Here is an 11729-nt window from a genome sequence, read left to right as displayed (position 1 = left end):
TTATGAATCATCTGTTGATGAGACAATGTTACAAAAGTTATTTCAGGTGAGGAGATATAATTTTTGTCTGATGAGACTAGGTACAAATGTACATTTCTTACATTGTCTACTATTCTCCCTTTTATATTTTACTTTTCCTGGCAATTGAACAACCAATAGCAAGTTAACAATTAAGTTTCCAATCTACAGTGATTGATCAACGACGTGGAAGAAAATGAAGATCTGTTCGCAGACTCTGAGTACAGATCTTCGTTTTCTTTCATTCGTCAATTGCTGCAGGTTGGGAACTAGTTGTTAACTTGTTAATGTATGTTGCAAGTGTTGTTTGTTAAATCACTCTATGCTCTATAAAGCAGCTGGTTGGTAATATATCGATTGATAAATAAATATCACTAAAACTAATGTATGATCTTGTTTCATTTTCTTTTATTTTAAAATAAATAATAGACGTCTGTTCAGAAAATCAAAATGGAAAAGCATTGCAATTTTAATATCATAAAACAGTGAGTTATTTAATATAGTTCAGTTTCCATACAATTAATTCATATTTATTGGATAACAATAATTGCTATATCACAGGACACTTTTGATGAATAATATGGCCTTACTTCCATTTTGCTTCTTTATCAAAAGTTCGGCCCTTTTTTGTCAACTCAGTCACCTGGGCATTCCATGAAGGATAATCTGTCAATTAAATTTATGTCAAATATCAACGGAATTATGTACCCATGTTGTCCAAATGAGCAAGGTGGGGATTAACAATCTTACACAATGAAAACTAAGAAGTTAAATTGGGGCTCAATTCCAGGACCCCCCCACCCCCTCAAGGCTTTTAGAAACCTCCCTCCCTCTATTGTCATTAAACTGGCAGTATCTCAAGTACATTGACAATATTCGGATCGGCAAAATGCTCACCAATTCTGTCCACCTAAACAATTGTAACCAACACACAAAACAATGTAGTGCAACCTTTATGGTCAATTTGATGAGAACGGAACACCTCACTCATAGTCTAAAAACAATAATCAAGTGAGGTATACGTTTCTATTTCCATTTCTTCCCTTCCATTCTAATAAAAGTTAATTTGCAAAATGTGTAAGTAACAAAGTCCTATATTGCATATCAGTATCAGCAGAGGATCATCCAATCAAAAACACTGTTGTAATAAAAATCTTTATAAAATCATAATATTTTCATGTTTGTTTTGTAAAAAAAAAAAAGCAGCTATGGCCCCTCAAGGCCGATAAAAATTGATAAAAGACAGAAACATGCGCTTAAATGACCTAAATAGTGTCGAAAGGGGCGTTAAACACCTAAAAACAAACAAAAACAAAAACACTGGAACTGGAATGTGTCACCAAATGTGTTGAGGTATTGTGTATAAATTACTATAAATCACAATTTCAAAAATTGTTCAAGGGCAAATTTCGTTCCTGTGCTCACTCTGTCCATATTGTTGTCTGTGGGAAGTGTCTTTAACAAGGGTGCAAGAGGCAGCTCTGTCTTACACTGTTCTTGCTTATCATTGAGAACAAGGGCACTGCCAATAAGAAAAAGTGTGCAATATAAGTCATTACAAGAAACCAATATAAAGTTATTCTATTGTTTTTAAAAAGTAGTCAGTTTAAAAACTTGAGCTTTTATATAGCGCATAATCCACTAAACATGCTCAAAGCGCTTTGCAAGGGGTCCCTAGCCAACAGCAACACTCAACAAGTAGGACGAGACATGACGCCTGCTACAATTACAATTTTATTTTTCGGACAGAGACAATGCTGTTAATGGCCAGGTACTAATTTTACACCTGAGTATGGTGACAATGGGAATAAAGAACCTCTTCCAAGGACTCAACTATGTACCACTCGGGGACTCGAACCAAGGACCTTCCGATCCAAAGTAAATAAAATAAAATTCCTTTTATTCAGCCCCAAATTGAGCTCAAGGGCACACAGAGCAACGGCGGGTGATCGAACTTGGTACTTTTCGGATACAAAGCAAAAACCTTACCGCTGAGCCACGCTGCCCCACAATTAAAGAAAGGCAAGTGGAAATGGACACTAACAATCAATTAACCATTTCTTACTTCCATAGAGGGGACGCTGGTCTCATTGTAAAGGTACTTTCAACCTAAACTAGATAAGACCCAATCTGGTGGACAGGAGCTTGGTAAAAAAACAAACAAATTGGTGACTGAACTTTTAGGCCCTTTGTGTGTTGGTCTAATGCTCTCAAAGTGGCAAATAGGTAGCAGGCATAGGAATGAAATAAAGACCTGAATAAGTGTGTATGAAACTGCCATAAAAAGCAGAAAGAGAAATACAAATACAAGAAAAAGACCATCACACAAAAAAACAGGTATGAGATTCAATCCCCAGTCGAGACAAAAATTATTTTTTAAAAATTGACCTTTTATATAGCGCAATATCCACTAAACATGCTTAAAGTCTTAAAGCGCTTTGCAAGTGGTCCCTAGCCAACAGCAACACTTAAAATGTAGGACGGGACTTGATGCCTGTAAGGTGATATTACAATTTTTTCCGACAAAGAGGTGTTAACGGCCCGGAACTCATTTTTCACTGAGTACGGTGAGAGAATATGAGTAAAGAGCCATTTCCAAGGACTTCAACTATGCACCAAGAGAGGCTTGAACCCAAAGAGAGTGTCATTCTGCAAGACCTCCTAGCCGCAAAGACATTTTTTTTTTCTGCTTTGTCTCGCACCTGTTTCATACACAGCTTTTCAGATTTTTATCTACAAATAATACTGTACACAGACAAAATGCCAATTTACAGCATTCCCACAACTTGAGCAGAAAATTCCAGACCTATTCCAGACTCGTATTCTAACCAATAAACTCCACCAAAGGAGGAAAGACATCAAATTTTAAGAAGGATATCAGTAAGGAGCGTAGCTGATGCGGTGAAAGAGGTATGATGTGGTGGTGGTAGTTGTAGTAGTGGTGGTAGCGATGATGATGATGTAGTTGCAGTAGTGGTGGTACTGATGATAATGATGTGGTTATAGTAGTGGTAGTGATGATGGTTGCAGTAGTAGTGGCAATGATGTTGTGGTAGTGGTTGTTACAGAAGTGATATTAGTGATGAAGTAGTGGAGGAGGAATTGTGGTAGTAATGGTGGTGGTGGTTGTATTTGTTAAGGTAGTGATCATGGTGATGTGATGGTGGTTGGAGAAGTGATGGTGATTGCAGTAATGGTGATGATGTGGTTGCAGTAATGATGATGTGGTGGTTGGAGTAGTGGTTGCAGTGATGATGATGATGATGATGATGTAGTGGTGGCAGGGATGTGGTGGTGGTTGCAGTAGTGGTGGCAGTGACGATGATGTGGTGGTGGTGGCAGTGATGACGATGGTGTGGTGGTGGTTGCAGTAGTGGTGGTGTTGGCAGTGATGATGATGGTGTGGTGGTGGTTGCAGTAGACCTGAACAAATTACTGACCATTTCCAGACCTATGTAAATGAGTGAATTGTGACCCTTTTCCCAAAGAAAATTATCAAATACCCGACTTTTTCCCAATTTCTCAACCTTGTAGGAAGCCTGATTGACAATACGACCAGAAAAATCATTGACTATTAATTAATAAATTCACAACAAATCTACTAATCGTTATACGGCCAATGTGTTAAATCTCTCATTTTAATAAGTTCCCAAAAGTGACACTAATAATGTTTAACTCTCTCCTTACCGGCCATTTTCCGGATTGTCCCCAAAACTTCACACCCAACCTATACAAATATAGATTTATTTCACTCAAATACAAAAGCTGTTAGTTCTTGCTATACATATTTTTTTCTTCAACAGTGTTTAATATACTTTAACTGTAGCAAACATTTTTGTTAAAATATTATGATGTACAAAAGAAATCAGAATGAAAAAAATGTTGGCTACATCGTAACGAATGTGACGATTTTTTCTATGGGTGGTAAAGAGGGGGTTAATTGTAATGAACAACTCACCTAAAAGTTAAATCAGAAGATAACTCCTTTGGTGAGGTCTCTTCACACGCCTCCACAATCTTTACGATTAATTCTCTGTCCATCCAGGCACAAGCTCCAACTTCACCAGGGTCAAAGTTCAATTGTGACTCTAGAGATTCTGCGGTAAGGTTTTCCTTCAGCTTGGCATGAAAATAAACGACTGTGTGGTGACGTTTTGGGGGGCCAGCCGATAGCTTAGCTGGGTAGACAGACTGAAAAATAAGAAATCATTTCTTTCTTAATCAGTGCTGATGGTGACAAAAAAATGAAAAAGAAGGAAAATTTGAATGATTGCCTGTAGATAGAACGAAGTTGACGTCACTCAGGTCTTTGTTATTGTTTTTTGCCATCCATGTTATGAGTAATTCTCACTATTCTGTACTAACCAGACTTAGCTGTAGAACAACTGAAAAACAAAATAAATTAATCTCTATTAAACCAAATACATAATAATGGAAACAATCAAATTGAACAATTCTGTAGTTTTTTAATTAGCTACTTCAAATTAAAAGTCGATAAGTATACAAAAAGAAAGTAATTTGCATGGTTTGATATCATATTCATGGTGAGATCTTGTACTGTTCGAGCCCAGTAATAATTTTGTGATTTCTTAATCAGTGCTGATGGTGACAAAAAAATGAAAAAGAAGGAAAATTTGAATGATTGCCTGTAGATAGAACGAAGTTGACGTCACTCAGGTCTTTGTTATTGTTTTTTGCCATCCATGTTATGAGTAATTCTCACTATTCTGTACTAACCAGACTTAGCTGGGTAGACAGACTGAAAAACAAGATACATTTCTTGCTTATTATAATACATCTTAATTAATTCTGTGAAAACCCAGGGACAAAAATAAATTATCCAAACAAATCATTGAATGGAAACAAATTCTGTAGTTTTTTAATTAGCTACTTCAAATTAAAAGTCGATAAGTATACAAAAAGAAAGTAATTTGCATGGTTTGATATCATATTCATGGTGAGATCTTGTACTGTTCGAGCCCAGTAATAATTTTGTGTGCTATAATGGAACACAGATAATATACCATCGTCTATTACAACATTATAGAACAAAACCTGATAAAATGATGGCACAAAAGTCGCAAATAACTTGAGCGTGAGCTCAATACCGTACCTCCCAAAGCGCCAACAGTTTAATTTGATCATTTACACAATCTGTAGGCGAGATTGACAGGCCTGTCTCTTCCTTCAGCTCTCGAATACCTGCGTCTATCAACTGAAAATAAATAAAGAACAACATGCTAACATTCCTTTTATTATAATACATCTGTAAGTAATAATCTGTGAACCAGGGACAAAATAATTTCAACAATATTGAATGGAAAAAATTCGTAGTTTTTAATAGTACTTCAATTAAGCATAAGTTACAAAAGAAAGTATTGCATGTGTATCTATTCATGGTGAGTTTGTATGTCGAGCCCAGTAATTTGTGTGATAATGGACACAATAATATCCTCGTCATTCAACATATAGACAAAACTATAAATATGCAAATCGCAAATAACTGAGGTGAGTCATACGTACTCCAAACGAACAGTTAATTTGATCATTACACAATCTGTAGCGAGATTGACAGCTTTCTTCTTAGCTCTCGAATACCTGGTTATCACTGAATAAATAAAGAGAAGCAACATGCTAGACATTCCTTAAATATTGATCCTCAAGTGGAAGAAATGGTAAAAACTGTAAAGCTAATTAATTGTTTTGTTCTTTTTATATATATATATAAATGAAAGAATACTTACTAAAATAAAAAATCTTCCAAAAAGGAAAGTCCTATTTAATTTGGCAAAAAAGGGAGACAATCCTATAATAACAGGTATTTGCATTACTCTTGAACGAGTTACATACCGTGATTTTCTGACACTAAACCCCCCCAAAAAACCTTTAAAAAACCCAACAAATTCACACAAAAAACAACAAATTCACAATACAAAAAAACCCCCCCAAAAAAACAAACAAAAATAACAACAACCTCAAAACAACCAAATCCCTCGAATCTAATTGGCTTTCATTGTAGTACACGATACTTACATTTTCATTACATTCAACGTGACCACCTGAAAAGAAGAAGTGATAAAATGTAACTGATCAACAACTTCATATTCAGTCTAAAATGTATGGCATTTTGAAGAGTGATTAAAAAATTTAATTGTTAAAAAGGAAAACGTGTGGGAGATAACTTTTGTTTCCACTCATTTGTTTCCACCACATTTTTGGGGGATTAAATTCAACAAGAATAAAATCGAATACAAAAAAGATTATAAACAAAGTGCTTTCTTGCATTCCCACCATAAGCTTTTCCTTGCTTTGGAATTCTATACAGCTCCACATATTTGATGTATCTTCTACCCCTCTGTACCATCTGTGTCCTTGTTCTGGATCTGGACTATTTTGTTTCATCCAGGCCCTGTCTGGGCTCTTTTGATAAAAGACAGAAAGTCGTGAATGTTTATTTATTTATTATTTTTTTCATAAATCATCATTGTAACTATTTGAGTGAAACAACTTTAACTTTAATATAATCTTAAACAATAAAAATAGATTGCTCTAGAAATCTACTGTTATTTCTTTTCAAACTTGTCCTCATCTGTCTAATGCTTTTGATGGGTAATTATAAATTTCAACCAATAATCTTCTTAAACTGTTCCATCGTCTTCTTTTTCATAAAACTGAAATTACCCGAAAGCAAATGTGTTGCTGCAATACACGTTAAAACAATGAGTAACCTAACTGACATTTGCTCAGTAAACAGTTGGATGTCTCTTGACAACAAATAACACTTGAAGGCTCTCTGGAAGTTAGCAAAATAAGAGGACTTTATTTCCTTTATATGTACCTAAAAGGGTCAACGAACTAAAAGGGCAATGAACTACCAACAAGATAGGTAAACAAATGTAATTATCATCTATAGAGAATAAGATCTGTAAGGGGATATAACTCATGAAAAACTATACTCAATGAATATATTACACGATTGTCTCCCTATGACCATTCATACATTATTTATAAAAGTCAATCTTACACTAGCAAAGTACATACAGAATAATTCTGGACCAGTGACAATCAAATATAAAATAGTTCTGTGTTTTGCAACTTACTGATGATCTGGCACCGACGATGTAACAACAAGCATGTCAGACTTGCATACAAGCTACAAAATAATATTTTCTTATTACTCTGACATCCCAACAATTCATTAAAAAGCATTTTGTATCTATTTTTCCTCATCCTATCAAATGCAGTCCTGGGAACAAGAGGCCATGAATGATACAACGGGTTGTTTTTGTTTTGTTTTGTTTTTTCAAAAAAAAAAAAAAAGAACCCTCATGCCCAGTTGATATCTTTTTGATTAAATAATGGTTATCACAAAGTACAGTCTGCGAGACCTAATACTAATAGAGTTAGCTACCAAATCACTGCTGGGTGGGAGAGGTGGAGATGTCGTCATGTGGACAAAAGATATATGTGACTCTCCATCTCAATATGGTGCTATTGGTGTTGAACCAGATGTTGACATTCTAGTATTAAATCAAAATATAAAAAAATTAAATTAAATGTGCTATTATTGAGGAAAATGAACACAAATTCAAAAATTGAATATACCTAAAATTTTCATGTTTTAGACCATTTTGACTTTAAATTAAATTTTGAAGAAATAAACGAGGGAGAAGGCATCGGTGTAAGACAAAGATCTAAAAAAAGTGTGTATGAAACAGCCCCAGTCAGACAAATCAAGAAAGACAAAATCCCTAAAAATCAGACTGCCTTGACTGGAGATCGAACCTCGGATCTCCTCATAACTGGTAATCAGGAGGTCTGAGGTTCGATCACCAGTAACTGGGGTAGGCTGATGTTTTTATTTCTCTTGTAATTTTCTCTCTGCTTCGTCTGGCACTGTTTCATACACACTTTTTAGAATTAAATCTTGAGCATCACGTTCACCCCAAACACAATGCCTGATTAAAGTGGCAGGTTATAGTTTAATTGAGCTTTTATATAGCGCAATATCCACTAAATATGCTCAAACCGCTTTACAAGGGGTTCCTGGCCAACAGCAACATTTAACATGTAGGACAAGACACGATACCTGTTAGGCGATATTACAATTTTTTCGGACAGAGACAACGCTGCTAACGACCAGGTACTCATTTTACACCTGAGTATGGTGAGAGAATGTGAGTAAAGATCCTTTCCCAAGGATCAACTATGCACCGAGCCAGGCTCCAACCCAGGACCTTCCAATCCAAAAGCAAGTGTTGACTCTTAGTTACTTTTCTTTTTTTTAGTTTTACTAACCTGGTGGTACCCATATTCCAGGAAATATCCTCAGATGCTGACTTCTCTTCGTGAGAAGAACTTTTCCATCTCCCGATTCTAATAGAAAAGCGACCCCAACATTTATCCCCCTTGAAGCCACATCTTCTGGAAGGCTTTCCATCTCCTCTCTTTGGAGATTGATGATGGGACAGAAAGATGGATGCTGTGAGTGATGACGTAGAACATAATCAATATTAAATTGTATCCAGATAAAAACATTTCCATGAATTAACAATAATAATAATACTACTAATAATAATAATAACAATAATAATAATAATAATAATAATAATAATAATAATAATAATAATAATAATAGTAATAATATTAATAATAATAATAGTAAAAATAATAATAATAATAATAATAATAATAATAATAATAATAATAATTATAATAACAATATTAATAATAATACAAATAATAATTATTATAATAATAATAATAATAATAATAATAATAATACTAATAATAATAATATTATATAATAATAATAACAATAATAATAATAATAATAATAATAATAATAATAATAATAATAATAATAATAATAATAATAATAATAATAATAATAACAATAATAATAATCATAATAATAATAATAATAATAATAATAATAATAATAATAATAATAATAATAATAATAATAATAATAATAATAATAAAAAAGAAGAAGAAGAAGAATAAGAATAATAATAAAATAATAATAATAATAATAATAATAATAATAATAATAATAATAATAATAATAATAATAATAATAATAATAATAATAATAATAATAATAATAACAATAATAATAGGATGATGATTGAGAAAGACCAATCAAGATATAATCATCCATCCCTGGCCCGCCACTGACAGCCACTAACACTAAATGCACTTCAAAACTCAAGTAACACACTGTCCCAATGTTAAAAAATGACAGCATCAGGCTTCACATAAAGCACATCAACCACTCACTTCTCATTAGGCATAGTTACCTAATCAGTCATGTCGCACACCCCTCACTCTACGGCTAACACATTAGTCGTAAGTGTATCAACACGTTGATCAGTCAGTCAAGTGCCTTGATACATCACGCTGGTATAGTTACACAAAGCACAAAGAGAAACGGCAAAAGTACAATAATATCTCTGCTATTCGCCCACCCCCAACCCATCTGTGTCATCTGTGCCATGCGTGATTTCCTCTTGAGTTGTTCATTTTTCTCCGTCTGGGTATTAAACTTGCGACTCACACCACCATTGCAGACATGTTCCAAGAAATATTACCCTGTTATAGTCATGCATGATTTACATGAAATACATATAGGCTGTAGAACAGGGATGTTAAAATTTCCCGTCGTAGCCGAGCCTGCATTGCATCCGAAGCCGAGTACTAATTAACTTAATTAATATGCCAGCAAATGTCGTTGAAGCACCGAGCGTCAATGCTTTCAAGAATAGATTAGATACTGTGATGGAAAGTTATATGCATAGTGTAGAAGTGCCTCCCACCCAAAATAGCTATGATCAAAAGATCAGTAGAGAAAGTGTAGTGTAGGCTAGCCCCTGACCACAAGATCAGGTAGGGAAATGCATTAGATCTGTTGTGAACAAGACATTCAGTGACTGGAAAGACTCGGCGACAGGCCAGTGGCCGAATCAAGCGACGTCGATACCTTCTATTCTATTCTAATATTTTTATAATCATACAATACAAATTTCCTGTTGGTAATGTTAACTAGCCATTTAAATCTAATTGGGAAATTATTGCTGACCACAATCTTGCATTACGATTCTCATTAATTTTTAAAAATTCCCTAATAGTTTCATCTTTAGACTATTTGATAGAGGCATGTTTAAAAATTCAAACATTGATGTATATCAAAGATATGTTTCAAAACCATTACTTTGGATATGGAGTCTTTGAAATAAAGAGATATTGAATTTACCTTCATTAAAGCTGGCTGCTCACCTGGAGTGAATGCTGTGTCGCTGACGATTAAACGGTTTTCATGTAGCTGAATATAGACTGTGCCAGTTCCTGTCTGGTACCCAAAGAAGTTGAGAATACACTGTGGAGTGGGACAGAAAGACAATGGTTACTAAAAGCATGGGTTTGGTTTTACAACACTCAACAATAGGTACTTCGTATTTTTATGTTTATGGCATTTCGTGTGCAAAACATGAATATGATAATGAAATTCATTGCAAATCAATGTTACTTTTAATTTTTAAACTTTAATTTCTTTGTTCAAATAATCGAAATACGTCAATGACGTCATCAAAGTCGGTTAAGAGGGGAGGCCTTCCGAAAGCTCCTACATCCTCAGTATTTTTATTTTTTATAATGTTCTAGCTCTAGTAGGGGGTTTGGGAGGGGGGAAACTTAAAAAAAAATTCTCCCCTCTCCCAAACACCCTACTAGAACAAGAATACTGGGGATGTAGGAGCTTTCGGAAGGCCTCCCTTAATTTCAATTTGTAAACTTTAAGTTCTTTGTTCAAATTATCGAAATACGTAAATGACGTCATAAAAGTCGGTTAAGAGTGTCAGAATAGCGTAATTTCAGAAAAATGACACCGTAGCCTGTCAATTCAATAATAATATCGACGAGAGCCAAATCAACGAGCTGATCAAAAGTCGTGAAGTACCGTGAAGAATGAAAAAAAAATGTAAAGAAAGTTGAAACATGTATGTTTTTAAAATAGAGGTAGGTGTTTGCAAAAAGATTTCTATTTGAAGTGAAGAATTCCAAGTCAGTGTCTAAGTCTTATCAATTATTGATGAGAATGAGAATGAGACTGTGTTATTGTTGAGAATGAGACTGTGTTATTGAATAAATTGTGTAAGTGGTTGTCCTCTCAAGTCTCAAGCAAGGAAAATTCCGCTCTCTAGATCTTCAAATCGTTATTCAGATCTGGGAACGAAAAGACATTATATCGAAAATGAAATCTACATGACGAAGTAATAACTCACGTCAGTGAAAGCGGCCAACCGAACAGGGCCATTATTCTTCTTGAGATGCACAAGAACTCTGGCTTGTGTAGCGAGGGCCATTTTCCTCCCAACTCCCAAGTCCCAAGGCGTCCTTAGTTTCGATTTGTTAACGGAAGTCCTAAAATTTGTTAGAAGGTATTCAGTACATATTAGAAGGTAGTGTCTAGGGAGACCAAAATCTTGGATTGTGATTATAAAGAGCCAAAAAAAATAAATAATAATAATAATAAATAAAAAGCAAGAACTGCAACAAAAAAAAAAAAAAAACCAAAAAAAAAAACAAACAAACAGGCAAGCAATAAATAAAAGAAGAAAAAACTCGCCTCTTCAGCATAAAGAAACAGTTCTATAAACGAAAATACGGTTTTACGCCTGGAGACCAAAATCTTGGTCTCCTAGCCAAAGCGA

General features: G+C 34.4%; 1 protein-coding gene across 1 annotated transcript; it reads right to left on the bottom strand.

Annotated features, from left to right (window-relative positions):
- Window positions 1-409: 409 nt before the first annotated feature.
- On the bottom strand, window positions 410-11512 carry LOC144964493 (m7GpppN-mRNA hydrolase NUDT17-like). The gene is made up of 7 exons (XM_078898863.1): window positions 11301-11512; window positions 10274-10396; window positions 8317-8500; window positions 6052-6077; window positions 5132-5233; window positions 3977-4209; window positions 410-1540 (listed from the first exon to the last, which is right to left on the bottom strand). The coding sequence occupies exons 1-7, from the start codon at window positions 11379-11381 to the stop codon at window positions 1396-1398; spliced, it is 894 nt and encodes a 297-aa protein (XP_078754989.1). The 5' UTR covers window positions 11382-11512; the 3' UTR covers window positions 410-1395.
- Between the last annotated feature and the right edge of the window lie 217 nt (window positions 11513-11729).

This window comes from Berghia stephanieae, chromosome 2 (genome assembly GCF_034508935.2).
Source record: "Berghia stephanieae isolate SIO BIC M18660-M18661 chromosome 2, UCSD_Bste_1.3, whole genome shotgun sequence".
Lineage (NCBI taxonomy): Eukaryota > Metazoa > Mollusca > Gastropoda > Nudibranchia > Aeolidiidae > Berghia > Berghia stephanieae.
This window is presented reverse-complemented; position numbering and strand designations above follow the sequence as displayed.